This window comes from Muscardinus avellanarius (genome assembly GCF_963383645.1).
Source record: "Muscardinus avellanarius genome assembly, chromosome: 18".
Taxonomy (NCBI): Eukaryota; Metazoa; Chordata; class Mammalia; order Rodentia; family Gliridae; genus Muscardinus; species Muscardinus avellanarius.
Genome location: NC_137804.1, coordinates 23,004,747 through 23,022,664, shown reverse-complemented (window position 1 = coordinate 23,022,664; position 17,918 = coordinate 23,004,747). Strand labels below are relative to the sequence as shown.

Sequence of the window (17,918 nt, the reverse complement as noted above, 5' to 3'; positions counted from 1 at the left end):
CTCTGAACATTCCACTTCACCTTCATGAAGTCGCAGGAGAAAATGAAGTAAAATTACAGGATCTCTAGAGTCTTAATCAGTTCTAGAGAAAGTACAAAATGCACAAAATTCTGATAACTGAATGTTTTAAAGGACATTTTTTTTTCCAGCATCTAATAAAAGTACATAGAGTCCAGGTTATAGGAACACAGTAGAGAAGTGAGATGGCACATGTGGACTTCTCAGTCAAACTCACAATACGGGGAGGTTCTTTTTTTTTTTTTTTGGTGGTGGTACTGGGGTTCCTGGAAACCCTTCTACCTCTGGACTACACTCCCAGACCTATTTTATGCTTTTATTTGGAAACAGTCTCTTAAGCCAGCAAGGCTGACTTTGAACCTGTGCGATCCTCCTATCTCCACCTTCCAAGCACAGGGATTACAAGCATGCGCCACCACACCTGGCCTAACACCTACCAGGAAGTATTAAAGAATCCATCTCACCAGAGGAATTCCAGGGAGCTCCTTTGTTCTAAGGGCAGGGGTGAGTCTTGGGTCTCCTCTACTATGCTTGCTATGGCTGTGTCCAAGGAATAGACAACTGTGTGTGTACTCGGGGTCGGTCTCAGCATCCTCATCCTACCTGAGCATCAGAATCACTAGAATCCGTTTTCAGAAGCCACTGGTCTAGAGCAGTGGGCCTCTCAACTTCTTTTGATTATTCCTTTGCTGGTAAAACCTTAGGGGGGGGGGACTTATATTCTTGATAAATATGTATTTATTTACTTATTTAAAATCATATGCCTATACTACTTGCATTAATATATTTTGTATATCAGAAAATGAGAACAATAGAATTTTTAAATGTGATGGAGGTGAAATCAGGTATATTTAAATAAATTTTTGTATTGGTTTACCTATAATGCTATTTTATTCTTCCTAAGAGCACATTTTTATTAACAGTTATGTGTTGAAATATGCTTTTCTCCTTTTTAGAAATCTTCCTTAAATACTTCATAAATGCCTGTTTTTATGACTGATATTCTGGTAAAGCTATGTTATAAAAAATATCTGAACAGAGTAGATATTGTTGGTTGTTCTTGCTAAAGAATGGTGTTCATTAATTAGCCAAACTTTTTGCTTAATAGAATGTCTATCTTCCTAACGTTTATCAGCTCTTCTTAACAATCTGATTGAGTGTCAGGCGTGGTGGCATATGCTTGTAATCCCAGCATTTGGGAGGCGGAGACAGGAGAACTGCAGTTCGAGAACAACCTCAGCTACTTAGTGAGGCCCTTTGCAACTCAGTGAAGTCCTGTTTCAAAATAAAGAATAAAAAATTGGGTTGGGGGTGTAGCTCAAGGGTAGAATGCCTGAGGGTTCCATTCCCAGTACTACAAAAAAAAATCTATATTTTTATATTCTAACAAATGAATTAAAACCCGACTTTATATTTTCATGTGAAGATTATTAACTGAATTAAAAACTGTTTCTATAACTTTTAGGTGTTCTTTAAGAGTTTCTAAGGAGTGACACACTCAAATTATCTTTGGCAAGAGCATCACAAATGGATGAAACACTTCTAAATACCCAATTTAAAAATGTTCCCTCCAAAGCATGAATTTCTTTAGAAAAGCTTTTACTTTCATCATTAAAATATTACCATTAGCTTGAAGAAATAAAGTTAAGTGTTTGTATGTAAAAAAAATATTTGCATGGAAACATTACTACAGCTACTTGTAATCATCAGAAACATAAGAAAAACTGAGGCATGTTCCCCCCCCCAAAAAAAAATATACTCAGCAACTCTTTGGAATAAAGTACATTAGCAGGAAATACCTAGTGAACCCACAATGGATGGTTCATGGCTTCTGACATACTTCTCATATTGTAAATATGTCATCATCTAAAAAAACTGCAACCTCCAAATCCACTTAATTAGGTATCAGAAAAGAGCAGTAATACACAAATTGGTAAAAGCAAGTGGGAGATGAAGGGGCCTCCGCAAACCTTTAGTATGTAGAAGTTGCTTTTCCTCTTTTATGCTAGCTGGCTTTCTGTTACTATAACAAATGTCCAAGAAAATTAAGTTATAAAGATGGAAGGTTTATTTTGGTTCACAGTTTCAGAGGCGTTAGCCCATGGTCAGTTAGTTGGCCCACTGCTTTGGGTCTGTGGTGGCACGTGATGCCAGAGCACAGGATGAAGCAAACCTACTCTCCTCATGGTCAGGGAGTAAAAACAAAGAGGAGGAGGTTTGGGTCCCACAATTCCCTTTGAGGTCACAACCCCAAAGGTTCCCACTAAGCCCCACCTCTTAAAAAGTTTCTGTTACCTCCTAAAAAAGCCAAGCTGAGGCCTTTGGAGCACAGTGAAGATAACAAACCATAGCACAATCTAAAGTATTTAAGAAAGCAAAGTTAACTGAATATGATTAAATGATTTAGTATTTGAATGTATTGGCTTTCCTTTCTATAAAAACAATATAGCCAGGCATGGTGGCATACACCTGTAATTCCTGTATTTGGGAGGCTGAGACAGGAAGACCATATGTTCAAGGCCAGTCTCAGCCATTAGGTGAGACTCTGTTTCAAAATAAGGAATAAAATAGGGCTGGGTGTGGGCTTGAAGGTTGTATGCCCTGCTTTCAACCTCTAGTACCCAAAATTAAATAAATAAATAAATAAATAAATAATCCAAAATATTTAACATTTTAAATTTGCAATAAGGTGTTTACTGAGTTAATATACTTATGGGGCAAATAAAATATGTGGCTAAAACTACTTGTATTAAAAAGATCTTTTATTGTGCCAGTTTTAAGCTTGTAATCGTTTGGTCATAATTGTGATTTGTAATTTTCAACACCTTTAGATTTTGTCAAGATGACTAGCTAGGCGTGGTGGCACACACCTGAGGCCAGAGCCTGGCAATTTATCAAGACTCTGTCTAAAATAAAATAAACAAGGGTTGGGGATATGGAGCACTGGCCTCGCATGTGCAAAGCCTTGGCGTCAATCCCTAGGACCAAGAAAAAGAAGATGACTAGGAAGCCATGCAGTGTTTTTTCATTTTGAACAAGTTACCTCGTATATGATATGGTAAAAAAGTGTTAGCTAGGTTGTCATAGCACAAGGAGCTGGAAATGACTTTTAGAAATTATAGCCAGTCAAGGCTTTACTAGCCACCCATCACCCTTTTAATAAACCTGGATTTAAGGCAGCAGAATGCTAGACGATGACCCAGGAGCAGAGCAAGTCAGTGGTGGAACAGGGCGGCCCTCCCCCTTGACCCAAGGGCCACGTCACCGTCGCCTCACAATATGTATCTGAATACTTCTGCACTGGAGGCTTAATGGAGACTGTCTAATGCATGTGCACAATGTGCATGGGACCGAGAGCGGTAAAACTTTAGTCATCTATTTAGAATAAATCTCTCTCCCTAAAGATCTAGATTTTCCTATCTTGTAAGATATTGACTAAAAAAACAGGAGTGGGTTTGTAGGTTTGCTCTGCCTACTGTTAATAAGAATATAATTAACCCATAGCATTTAATTTCTTTCTTAGTAATTCAAGGAAAAATAATCACCACTGCAATAAGCTGACTTCAGGAAGGGAATCCTTCCCTCCGACTACAGAGCAACACTTGCCAGAGGTTTCATGGCTTTCTTCAGTTGCCCAAGATAAAAGTCACTGAACTTTCCACAGTGATTAAAGATCTAAACAAAGACATGCTTATTGGTAGCAAATATTGTTATCATGAGAAACTATTTATAGCCATTAAATCTTATAAAAATCATTAGGGGTTCTTTTCTCATTGATCTTTCACTGATACAGAAAACATTTAATTACATTAACATTCAAAGGAACATTATACAAATCAATTCCAAATAAAATATTAGCAAAACCTCCATACACATTTCATGAACTTTTCTTTTTTGCAGTACTGGGGATGGAATTCATGGGCATTCTACCTCTGAGCTATATCCCCAGCCCTATTTTTTAGTCTTTTTATTTTTGAAACAGGGTCTCACTGAGTTGCAAAGGGGCTTGCCTAAGTAGCTGAGGCTGTTCGCGAACCACAATCCTCCTGTCTCAGCCTCCTGAATGCTGGGATTACAAGTGTGCATCAGCACACCCGGCTCTCATGAATTTTTAATAATCAGTGTTTGCAAGAACTTAAGGCAATGTGGGGATACAGTTACTCTTTAGATCCCTAAAAGACCTAAAGAATGAATCTCAGCTGGGTGTGATGGTGTAAGCCTGTGGTCCCAGTACTTGGGAGGCTGAGACAGGAGGATCACAGGTTTGAAGCCAGCCTTGGCAACTTAGCAAAACCATTTCGAAATAAGAAGTAAAATAGGGTGAAGGGTATCTCTGGGTTCAATCCCCAGTACCACTGAATGAATGAATGAATGAATAAATAAATAAATAAAAGAAAAGAATGGGTTTGCACGAGTGGGTCTGCACACGGAACTGCCAGGTCAGCATGGCCACTTGTTTCAGCAATCCTTACAGCTCTGCTTCCTGTTTTCTCTAGCTGGAAAACATCATTGAAGACAATTCTTCAAAGCCTAGCTGGAATATCTCCTGCCCGGGACAAGCCCTTCTGACCTGAATCGGCTCTCAGTCTGAATTAGCTCTTCTTTCTGCAATATTTTAGTTGGAAACAGAGTTCCACTAGGTTGCTGAGTGCCTCACTAAGTAGCTGCGGCTGGCTTCCAACCTGTGAGATACTTCTGTTTCAGCCTACCAAATACTGGGATCACAACCCTATGTTACCATTCCTGGCTCTTTTCAATCTTTCACACAACAATTAGTTCTTTACTTTTCTAGGGTAGAGTGCCCTAATCACATAGATAAACTCTTCTTCTTTGCATACAGGAGATGGTAGAAAAAAACCTCTTTTTAATTAAATTGAGTCTTGCTAAAAATAATATATGTCCAAAAGGTCCATTGAATTTACAGGGTCAGCTTCCTCATTCTACAGTTCAAGACAGGGAGTGGCTTGCCCAAGAAACACAGCAGCTAGGGCTCCTTCACGTGGCAGTCGGTAATGACCCTTGTAACAGAGCCAGGAAAAAAAGCAAATGAATGGATTCAGTGTGCTCTCGTCAAAGAGTCATGGCGGGTGACTTTTAGGACCTTTCCAGGTCAGAGAAGAAAAGGTTTGGTACAGTAGTTTGAATGGAAAGAAGAAATATTTTCAACAATACCCTGAAGGATCCTAAGTTTGAACCTATTTGTTCCTTTTCAATTCTGATTAATAACATTTTACCAAAGTTATTAGATAATGATAAAAATGTTGCAAGAATAGCAGGGGAGTTTGGGTCTAAATGAGTAAAAAATACCTGCATAAAATCTGAAATTTGAAGTTCATACATTCTGTAGTTTAAAAAAGCGAACCATAATATATGGTTCATATATATATATACCAAACAAAATCCAGATCAGAATCGGTCAGGCACAGGAACACTGTACATTATATTTGTACAGTGTTTCTATGCATACGAATGACCATGAAATTGTCTTATTTCTATCAACTTTCTCCCATATCCTAAAAGAGTCAGTGGTTAAAGGGCTGTTTGAAAAACTTACTAGAAAAATGTCCCCCCAACATTCTAGTCTTCAAAACAAATAGTTGCTGTCAAATTCTCACTGCATAATCTAAAATGGTAACTCATACACTGTATTTCATCTGTAATAAGTCTTTGTGATAAGGTTAACACTTCAACACACAACACAAATAAGAAAGCACCAAAAAATGAAAATTACTTTGCTTATGTTTCTGTATTAGAATTTTATTTGCTAAAGGGTAAAAACAGATTTGCAAAATTCACAGTTAACTTAAAACAATAGTTTTAAACCTTTATTCCTAGCCCTTACTGCCTTCAGGAAGGAGAGAACATCTGGTTATTTAAGGAACACAATATGTTCACATTTTCTATGACTTTTGTTTCTAATTGGGTTTTAAAATTTTTTTTGAATTTGAACAACCAGCTAGAACAATGTTTTTTAATCACTTCATATTTTTCAGACCGTCCTCCTTCTATCCCTCTGACTTCATTTAGTGGATTGTTTTTGGAGTTTTTAGAAATCTGCTCAGTAGTTCTAATATGACAAAGAAAAGAAAATGAGAATTAGAAGTGTAGTCTGAAGAGCTGAATAGTCTGTATTTACGGTGTGCAGAGGACAGGACGCCACAAGTAAATACTGACACTGGTCTTGTCATAAAGCACACACTCACAAATGTCAAATAGTTCTGGGGCCATTTATATACATAAAGGGTTTGTCTGTTACAGATACAAATATGCATTTGTTATAGATAGTAGAACTCATATGAGAAATAGCACGTAGGATTCCACTCGTTTAAAAACGCGTGAGGCTAGTCCAGTCTTGGGTAGGAAGGTGGCCTCTGATCTGGGCTCAGCTGCTGGCTCTGATACTGAGGAGCTGTGTGACCGCCAGCAAGTCTCCTCACTTCACTCTGTTCTCAATGAGTTCATCTCTGAAAGGAGGAGGCTACAGGGATCAGTCTAGGTTCTTATAACTATACATTCTTTATACCATAATATTTGAAGGTGGGAACAGATTTTTAGATACTTCTGACACAAAACACAATAAGGAATTAGATAGTCTTTAAGGTCAAACTGTAGGGCTAGTTCATCATCTGGATATAAATGGCAGCTAAAATATGATTGACCTTGGCTTTTGTGCATGTGGATATGGGTTCCAGAAATACACTAGGTGAGTGAGGCCCAGCTAGATTAAAGTCAGTGAGATGTACTGATAAGAGGCATAATATTTGAAGGAAAAAAATCAATTGTACCTATATCTACTGAGGATTGAACTCAGGGGGTTCAACCTTATTTTTTATTTTGAAATAGGGCCTTGCTAAGTTGCTGAGGTTGGCCTCAAATCTGAGATTCTCCTGTTAGTCTCTCAAGTACTAGGATTACAGGTGTGCAACACCACACCTGGCTCACCAATATTTTCTTCATACCAAGTACAGGCAGGACACACAAAGCTAAAAGCTAGAAACAAAAACAAACAAACAAACAAAAAACCAAAAAACCCAAACAGGATCCAGTTCTAAGGAGCAATAACCGACAGAAGAAATATGCATACTGACATAATATAAGGTGCTGGAAATGTCCTAACTGAACCTGGAAATGGTTTCAGGGAAGACAGAAGAGGCAGCAGGAACTGGAGGAGGAAATGAGTAGATTCAAGGGTCAGGAAGCCACTCCTTGGGTGGAAGCTGACAAGCTTTCTGACCTTCAGAAAGCCACAGGGCCTCAACCTCTGTCCAGTGGAAAGAGTGAGGAAAGAATCTGCTCTTCTGCCCACAGGGCTGTGGTGGGGGCCACATGACACATGCCCAGGGGCTGAGGAGACTAGGAGGCAGGATCCCATTAGTTCAGCGTCCAGGCCATTCTCTCTCTCTATTGACATGGGAGCTCTTTCCTCAGTAAGGCGACCTCTGCTATGAAACGGTCAGAAGCAGTGTCTCCGGCTGCATGTGTAGAATGCTTCCTCGACTGAGCGCCTCCACAGGGACGGGGGTGACAGCAGGACAAAGTCCTTTCTGAAGGCAATGACTTGCTGAAGCCCGGTTGTTTATACCCATTTAATGAATGTGTCAGTAGCACTCAACACTGTGGTCTCATGAAACTGGGATCTATAGAAAGAGCCTCAAATCTTACATTTTTACTAGTTCACTTCATTGAGACTACTGTGTTTGTATACTTACTCTGACCCACTTGAATCAGGAATGAGTCAAATATTTTAAGTGTTTCACTATTTCTATTATGTAGAAAACATTTAAAGCAGCCTGGTGCCTGGATTTTCAGGAGATATGGGTAGGGGTACTAGCATAGAATTTCCCTCTTTTTTTATTTTGTGGTGCTAGGACTGAACCCAGGGGTATTCTACCTCTGAGCTACATCTCCAGCCTGATTTTTTATTCTTTATTTTGAAACAGGGTCTCACTGGGTTGGAGAGGGCCTCATTAAGTAGCTGAGGCTGGCCGTGAACCTGATCCTCCTGTCTCAGCCTCCCAAATGCTGGGATTACAAGCACAAGCCACCATGCCAGGGGCTCCCTCTCTTTTTCCCTCAGCAAAATAGCTTCTTCTAGGACTATGATTGAAAGTTATTATCATAAACGCTCTATGTACTTGTGGACTTCTATAATTCAGGCAGATGCGTTAGATTTCCCACTTGTACCTTTGTAGCACTGGATCGGATCTTGTTAATTCATAAATTAGTTCTTAAGTCATCCTTTATCCATTGTCTTTATAGACAAAGGATGCTAGGGTTGGGTGGGTCTTCAGAGATAATTTTATTCAAATTCCAAGTGTTATCAAATTATGATCAAGGCTCAGCCAGCAGGACTTTCCCAAAATAATGAGGATAGCTAGTTGCAAAACCAAGGGTTGACCTAGATCCCTACTTTCTAACTCAATCTCCTTGCAGAACACTTCATTGCCACAGACCTACAATTAACACTTGTGTTGAGTGACAATAGTTATTGCTTAAAATTTTCTAAGTGATGATAGAGTCAGCTATTATATACACTTAATTATAACTACCGCTTTGCTGGGTTATTCATCTGGAAAACCTTCAAAGATTCACTGCTTTCTTACTTTTCCTACTGATATGATCATTCCATGAACTTTGAAAACAACACTCCCTCATCCTACCCAATTTTTCATGTCTCAGAAATATTGTTTAAGGTCCTACATTATTGATTATTTTGACCTTGTTTTTACTTGGGATATTCCCTTTTTTCAGGTGCTATTATTTTTTTCTCTTAAAGCCTAAGGAATATATTTTTAATGATTATAGGATTTTCTTTATTATTTTCTTTATTATTTATTGAGATAAAATCTACTTTATTGAGATAAAAGTACTCTATAAAAATCACACTGACATAAAGGAAATTTAGATACCACTAATAAAGATTGATTGATTTAGTATAAAGAGCTCAGAAGCTAGACGAGTGATTCATAGGAAGATCAACCATATTTAGCTAAGGAGAAATTACTAAAATCAATAGGTTTTGATAACGTATTCATATTTCTTTCTTCAGTTAAACCAAACAAATCACACACAAGTAGGAAATTAAAATTGCTCTTTTGGCAATTTTTTTTCACTCTATGTGACTAAGAATTCTTAATGCTGAGTAGATAGAATATGTCCTAAGTTTACAGAGCAAAACTCATACTTTGCTGGCCAGCAACCTCATCTTTATTCCTTATATATAGATATTTCATCGTCTTCGTTTTTTTTTTTAGTAAAAAAAAGTACATACAACTTACAAATACATAAAAATATAAACATGTAACTTTAGATTTTCAGTCATACTCCTAAGCCTTATCAGAAAGAATATATATTTTCTTATATATCAGAGAAATAAGTGAATTCTGAGACTTAATGAAAGTGCTTTGTGCAACAGAGAACTGATATGGACATGAGGATCATTCTAAATAGAGGATAGACTCAAAGTTCAACCTCAGCAACCAAGGACAGGACAGACATCTTTTAGAATCAAAATTTATATTAAATTTGGAGGCCAGAGTCGATCAGACAGAGCTTTGGCAGTGCAACCCACAGACAGACTGACTGACTCAGAGACAGTTCGACGACTGCCAGCGTGAGAGCTGGGAGGGTGCGAGGAGCCAGAGGCTGGGACTGCCATCCAATGCCTCGCGTTCCCGGGCTCCCATCTGAAGCTTTCTCTCCTACACTTCATCCAATATTTGTGTTTGGCTCAAAAGTAGCAAGGATTCACAGATTTTTTTAGATCATTAAATGTTCTTATTTTCAAGAAATATAACATTTTTTGTAAAAGAGCACACTTTTTCTCTGAAGTGTAAAGAAAAGCTTGATGAACTACTTTACACTCAAATAGAAAAATCGGTGTTAAAGTCTTCTTAAATTTATATTTTATTAGGCTACTCTTAATCCACAAAATAAGATATGCATACAACATGAAATTATTTAGCGTTTCTTTATATCATAAGCTCCTGTAGACCTTGACCTTTGCTTTCTTAGATTTTCATGGGGCTCTCTAGGCTCTATCTGAACAAAATTCACCATGTGAGGTGTATCAAGGATTATGAAGGCTGGCTATAAAGGGCAGAGGTTGCTGAACTATTTCCTTGAATTATGAGGAAGGAGGGAGTGTAGAACAATAATTTTAAGGGACAAGAGAAGTGTGCTCTAGTTTCTCATGGCTGTGTCCACCTAATGTGCTTGATGGGTTGCTAGCCGAAGAACAAAGTAAGTTTTAGCCTCCACCTTTTAGACAAATTCTATCATTAGGCAATTCTTCTGTCATTAGACAAATTTCCCATTAGGAAGTTTTAGACTCATACAGAGAACCTACTTTTCACCCAACTTAACACTGTGCCTGTCCTACTGGGAAAGCTTACCTTTGGGTCTCTAAGGAACAGAGCCTTAAGAATCAGCGAGTGTACGTCCCCAATGAGCGGATAATGCATCAGAAGGCCGAGACAGGTCTGGTAGTTACTAGAGATCACTAAATAAGAGGGAAAAATAATTCAGATATTATACTGTTAAAGATATTTTGCATTACTGGTAAAATAACAAAATATTAACTTAGAGCTAAAGAAAATAAACCAATAATTCAACTGATTTGATCAAAGGAATAAGAAGAGATCCTTACCAAATGGCCTTCGAAGCAGCACACTGCATTGTGAACTGTGATCTAATACACTAGCGCTTATCCTCAAGGGGTGTTGGAAGGAAGAGCTTCAGATACAGTTACATGTGTATGCTTGCAGTATAAATACATTCTCAGAAACATGCATATTTATTACTATTTCTATGGCTGCGTTTAAATTTCTTTGGTTTTGCTGCTTAGAAATTAGTAACAATAACTGTATGAATGGGGAATAACCAGTTAAAAATTATTGTGCTTCATAATGCACATGTTATATTTATTCTTTTATAGGAATATTCCATAATTCAAAATTAAATAGAATTTTTCCCAATTATTTGTGTATCTAAATGTAATAAGAAATGCAGAGAGAAAGAATATCTAGGCAGCATTTCTTGGAGGAAAAAAGGGCAAAATTGTCATAGATGAATCTGTGTTCTGGAGACTGTCATTTAATTTTTTTAAATCAACCTAATTACGGATGCAATTATTAAACACATCTTTTCAGGCGGGCCTGTGTAAACTCGATTCCTTGGCAGTCTACCTGCACTGCTGTCACAGTTGGGCCACTAGCTGTTCTTGTGCGGTGAGCTGCGCTGATTGCCTCCACGGGGCTGATTGTGAAGGAACTCCACTACTACAACTTCCTGTAGTTGTAACTGAACCCCTTCCATTAATTAGTTACTTGAAAAATGTTCCATTGGAAAATAACTGTGGTTTCAGAGACATAACATAAATAATTATTTTGAGTTAGAAATACCCTTGATTCTTCAAAAAAATTTTTTTCCCTGCTGTTGGAAAGGCCAGTTTTTGCTACAGTTCTCCCCGCTCCGCCATCCCGTAAGCACTGTGGGGAAAGGAGACAGGACTGGGCAAAGTGAATAATTAGAATCTACGTAAGGGACCACTTTATCATCTTCATTTCCGTTGCTGATCTGACAGCTCGTAATTTCATACATCTGCTTTCATTTGTAAAGCACTTACTTATCTTACCCTTTCTATATCTGCTTAAACTCTTCTTTCCTTATTCATTTTGCCATATCCACATTTAGTTACCTTTTGTCCTTTTTTTCCTTAGAAATTAAGGAAGCTAGGATAACATGATGAAATATTTTCATATCTGATTTTCCTTGAGCTCCAACAAATCAATAAAACTTAGATAATCAATTCATCTTATAACTCAAAAAGTTCCCAGATGCTAAAATGGCAATATATATTAGTAACTGGCCAAGGAAGAATTCTTATCAGTTTTGTAAGATAGGCAGGAGAATTTTGTCAATGCTCAAAGATGTGGGTTTCAATCTCAAGGCCTGATATCATTCATTTGCCCACGATGGTATAAGCAGTGTGATTGATTGGCAGCTGTTGTACAAAATTTGGGTAACCTCTGCAAGCTCAAGTTTAGTCTTAAGGAACACAACCTTTTGATAATCATTTCTCGAGTACCTACTTCATGATGAGCCCTATCCTAGGAGGGGATGCAGGCATGGACCAAAGTCCTAGTTCTAAGAAAATCAGTTCAGAAGGGTAGAGGGGCCACATCAAGCAGCTGTTACTACTATGCCCACTAATATGACAGTGAACTACTGAAGGTTCTGGACCACGCCAGGCTAAGAACTTCACTTATATTATTTAACTTCTAAGGCAACCATATTATAAAGGTACAATTATCTTGGTTTTACACATGCAAAAACTGATACTTGGAAAGAGTAAGTCACTTGCTCAAATCATACAGTGATTCCTTGTTGGAGAAGGATTTGAAATTCAGAAGTCTAACCTCAGGGTCTGTATTCTATATAATATATACAGGCTTTGTTTTGAAAGGACACTGCTTTGAAAATCAAGTGACATAATAGGTGCAGATGGCAGCAGTAATGTTCGTTAGAATTACTACTCTTTTGTGGTAGTTTTAAGTAACCTGGAGGTCAGCAAAGCCCAATCTTTGAAGCAGCTACAGAAAACATTTATTTAGCAAGACAATAGAGAGCAAGAATCCTATGTTATTACAACTTTGTAGAACTTTTGAAGCTATCAGAAACTATAAAATACATGGGAAGCTAAGTAATGCATTAATATTTTATTGGTGGAAGAAATGAAGGCACTAGCATTTATTTTCACATTCACCTATCCATGTATCTAATTCCTGCATGCAGTGAACATGTCCTGAGCATCTACTAAATGACAGATGTTCAGAGACTTTGGTGGGTGTTGGTGCCACAGATGTAACATCAAATGCATACACATTCCCTGTGTCCAGGTACTGCCATCTCCAATCTACCACCAGAAGCCTGCATTTCAGAGCGGGCTGGTTTGCTTTGGAGCATCCCCTAAGGGCTCAGGTACTTGAAGGCTTGGCCCCCAGGGCAGCGATGTCCAAGGCTGGGCTCTGGGAAGGTGTCTGGATCACTAGGGCTCTGGCTGCATCAGTAGAGCAGCAGCTGAATGGATAACTGGGAGGGGGACTAGGTGGAGAAGGTAGGATACTGGGTCATGCCCCGGAAGGGCTATCTTGCCCTCATCTCTCTTCCCCTTCCCACGCCATTCACTTCTGGTATGCCAGGAGGTGAGAGGCTGCTCTCCTCCATGCCCTTGCACCACGACACACCGCCTCACCTTGGACCGGGCTGGAAACCTCTGACGCCATGAGCTGAAGTAAAGTTTCCTCCTTGGAGTCGTTCATGCCTGATATTGTGGTTACAGTGACACCAAGCTAACACAAAGAGCATCTTTAATTTGCTAAGTACCAAATCCCTTTTTGAATAATCAAGCTCAAAAGTAGGTAAGATAATTGTATAAGCTGGCTTTTAAAAAATGGCAGGGATTTGCTGGAACAAGAATTTAGTTTTGCTCTTAAGAATAAATTTTTACTGAATATGAAAAACTAATCTGCAGTATTATCCCTCCTCTAAAAACCAACAAAGCAGAACTAAGTTTTGGTATATATCTATGTTTGAAGTAATTGTATACCTTTTGTGCGTGTGTAGTACTGGGTATTGAACCCTGAGGCATTCTACTTCTGAGCTCCAGTCCCAGGCCAATTTTTCATTTTTTCACTACGTTGCAGAGGGCCTAAGAGCTGAGGCTGGCCACGAACACATGATCCTCCTGTCTTAGCCTCTCAAGGACTGTGATTACTAGTGTGCGCCACCACACGGGGCTGTTTAAACTTTAAAAGCAAAGTATAGACGCTACACTTTGACCAAGATGCTAGATTTAAAACAAAGGAGAGCCGGGCGTGGTGGCGCGGGCGTGTAATCCCCGCGCTTGGGGGGCGGAGACAGGAGGATCAGGACCGCGCTGGCTCTAGAGCCAGCCTCGCTGGCTTAAGAGACCCTGTTTCCAAATTAAAAAAAAAAATACAAAATAGGTCTGGGAGTGTAGCCCGGAGGTAGAAGGGCTTCTAGGAACCCCAGTACTGCCAAAACAAAACAAAACAAAACAAAAAAAATACACACACACAAAAGAAAGAAACAAAAAAATAACCAAAAAATAAAAGGTGAGTGGAACCTGGGAAAACATACTGTATTTGGAATCAAAGAAGTAGGTTAGAATATTGACCCAGTTACTTATTTACTCAAACTTTGTTTTTCTTATCTATAAAACAAAGTTTGTGAAAGCTGTCAGTACTAAACTGGAGTCACTTCCGTCAAGTCCTAATGCAATGGAGCTGGGAGGCCATTAAGGAAGGGCCTCTCTGCATGTACGCCTGTAACAGGGACCGCTGTAACAGACTTTCCCACCAAGAACTTCCCAGCGAGGCCAAGTCTATAAAGACCCTCTCTGCAAGTAACAGTCAGGACCACCAGAGAATAAGCAGTGAGCTCCTGTCTTCAACGGTCTTCACTTCAAAACAGGGTATGTGGACTTCGCCTCTTCGCCTTTGTCTTCTTGCTGCTTGTCTATTCCCACGCCTGCCACGGCAGGCGTCCCAGGTTGTCATCTCTGAACACTCTCTGTTTCAGGAGTCAGTCTCTCTGCTATTCATTTGAGGTTGACAAGAGAGAATGCCCTTTCTACGTAAAGGGTTTCTATACAAGGTGCTAAGTGACACAGTTCCCTATCTCACTTAATTTGTCTCTGAGTAGTGCTGCCTTCATATGAAGCAGAGTTGACTTCTCTGTCTTTACCTTAAGTGGCCTATATCTACTCTGAGGAAGTGGCTTTACATTGTTTTCTCCAGTAGAAACAAATAGAAAAAATGGTGAAATCAGTAAAGATAAGCAGAGAAAATCAGTAAAGATAAGCAGAGAATGAGATTGTTTTTAGAAATTTTAAGGCAATGTGAATCCATATAATTCAGCACTAATTATACCTACAATTGTAATATTTACAAATACAATACTTTTTCCTAAATTATTTATTTTTATCTGTTTCATACTTAAAGAAACAAATAGGACTGAGAAAAACTACGGCAAAACAAACTAAATGTATATTTACTTAAAATTTCTCAGTTGAAAAATAATAACTATCACTTATTAAGCAACTATCACATGCTGGCAAGTTGTCATATATTTTATAAATGTCCCACGGGTGTTCCTGTCCCTTCTGAGAGGAGCACTGTCATTGATTCCCTACTGCAGATGAGGACATGGTGGTGAGAGCAGATAAAGATCGTGGCCAAGGCGATATTTGATAAGGCCAGATACATCAAAAATATAAAAATAGGCAAAACTTTTATATGTATCGATAAACTGGTACATAGAACAAATAAGCATAAAATAAATATAAAATAAAAATAGGTAACAAAAAAGGAAACCTTAAGGTTTTTTTTTCATAATTCACTGACTTAAAACAATCCCAATGTGTAAGTATCTTGCAAGGTATCTGACATGCAAAAGGTATTCAATGAATACTATGTGTTCTGAGAAAATATTTGTTGAAGTCTTACTACAGACAGGAAAAAAATCATAATTAGTATGAGCAATGTCCTCAACTATTTAAAGGCCTTTACTGTTTTCACTTTCCCAGTAAACTATGTTATAACGCACCTACAGAGTTTTAATAAGATGAAAATGCATGTCAGAAAAGGGGAAGGATCTGAAATAGACCAAGAAACGAGGGGTAAGAATAGAGAATAATCATAAATCCCTTTATTCTTTTCAGGTTCAGAGAAGATCAAGTATACATTAACATGGTCTTATCTTCCACAAAAAGTTACTTCATTCTAGTGCTGAAGACCCTTATAGGGTCATGTCCTCCTGGGTTTTCCTCCCTGGTTGCCTTTGTGACAACTGCCTCTTGAAGCCCATCAATCATTACAACTACCCTTGAAACCCAACAGCTATAAGTAATCATCTATAAACATGTGCATAGAGTTTGGTAAATCCTTATTTCTCTAGTAGATTTATTCTTTCAGCTCTTCAAATTTAATATACTTTAAACAAAATCTACTTTAATCAGAGATTTAAAAAAAACCCACCATTGAGGGAACAAAGTGAGATGATATAGTGTAAAAACAGAGCTCTTCAATGCAAGTTAATAGCCCCAAGGTACTAACTGTAGGGCATTCTAAGAATCAGAGCCCAAGCCCAAGCATTTATATCATGGAAATGAAGCCTGAAAAACTTTTGGTGGCTGTTAAGTTTTAGAAAATAAATGATGAGACTGATTCGTAGACTTGCCTCTCTTAATTTTTAATCCAAGGTGGAGGAGGGGATAGGCCAACAATTAAGTTAAATCTGAATTAGACATATATAGGTATGTTTTATTTCATTGTACTTAGTTGATTTTAATGCCATATTCCAAAATACTGTCAGTAGAAATGGATGAAGTGTAGAAGGCATTTAAGAACTATTGATAATATCATTTGCCTTCTGTTGGATTTTGTGTATTCACTCAATTAATATTCATTAATCACCGATTGTGTTTCATATTCCGAATTCAGTTCTAAGGACCTGAAAAGATTTAAGACAGGCTCAATTTCTTCTTCATATTCAAGCGGAAGAGAAACACAAAGCTAATTGCAACAGGGGATCTGGCTGATGGCTGGAGCACATCCTACAGGTGCAACTCCCAGGACAGGAGACTCTGAGGTCCGTGAGGGCATCAGGCTACAAGGAGCAAGTGGAGGCCACACTGAGAGCTGCTGCCAGGGTGCTGAGGGGGGATGGAGAGGAAGCTGAGAAAAGTAGGCAGAGGTCTTGCCTACAGGATGTCCTTAGAAACACAATGTCTTTCAGCAGATGAGTGGGTACATAGCTGTGGTTCATCTTTACGCAGACTATTTTTCAGCATTAAAAATAAATGTGCTATCAAGCCATGAAAAGACTGGAGGAACATGCATGTTACTAAATGAAGAAGCCAATCTGAAAAGGCTGCATACTGTACTATCCTAACTACAGGAAATTTTGGAGAAGACAAAAACAATGAATTAGTAAACAGATGAGTATTTTACTCATCTTGGGAAGAGAGAGATGAGTAGGAAGAGCACACAGAAGTTTTAGGGCAGCAAAACTATTCTGTATACTATAATGGTGAGTACATGTCATTATACATTTGTTCAAGCCTATAGATTGTATACACTGGTCTGGTCTGGATGGAATAGCAGTGTCTCCCAAAGACCTACATATGAAGATGTGGGAGGAGCTGTGGACCTTTAGGAGGCAGGGTCTGGTGGGAGGTCTTAATGTCAGTGGGGATGTGCTTTCAAGAGGGATTGGCCCATCCCCACGCTCTGTGCTCCCTGGCTGGTGACGTGATGTTTACTCCTACATGTCCTCCTATCATGACGTCCCTCATCATGTGCTGCCATCTCCAGAGGTCCAAAGTTATCGGGCCACCCTATGATCTTGGACTTGAACCTCCTGAGATGTGCATAAAAAGAAACCTCTATTTATGTCATAAGTAGCCTATGTCTGGTATTTTGTTACAGTGATGACTAAAATGACCGCTAGGAATGAGCCCAGTTGTAAACCATGGATGTTGGATGGTAGTGATATGTCCATGTAGGTTCATGGTATGTAACAAATGTATCAAGCTCACTGGGGTGCTGATTAGTGGAAGAGGCTGTGGGTATTCAAGGGGAGGGGATGCATGGGAACTTGGTACATGCTGTTTAGTTTTGCTGTGGACCTAACACTTCTCTTAAAAAATAAATCTATTTTTTTTTTTTTTTTTTTTTGGTGGTACTGGAAACCCTTCTACCTTCGGGCTACACTCCCAGACCTGGTTTTTTTAAAAAATATTTTTATTTGGAAACAGGGTCTCTTAAACCAGCACGGCTGGCTTCGAACCTGTGCGATCCTCCTGTCTCTGCCTC

The 17,918-nt window shown here is 38.7% G+C and overlaps 1 protein-coding gene across 2 annotated transcripts in view; it reads right to left on the bottom strand.

Annotated features, from left to right (window-relative positions):
* TBC1D5 (TBC1 domain family member 5) overlaps window positions 1-17,918 on the bottom strand; it is a gene marked incomplete at both ends in the record, with an annotated part of 350,595 nt that overhangs the window by 111,810 nt on the left and 220,867 nt on the right. For both annotated transcript variants that reach the window (XM_080715898.1, XM_080715899.1), the window contains one exon: window positions 10,413-10,519. In XM_080715898.1, the coding sequence (XP_080572024.1) occupies window positions 10,413-10,519 (107 nt within the window). The remainder of the gene's footprint in view (window positions 1-10,412; window positions 10,520-17,918) is intronic.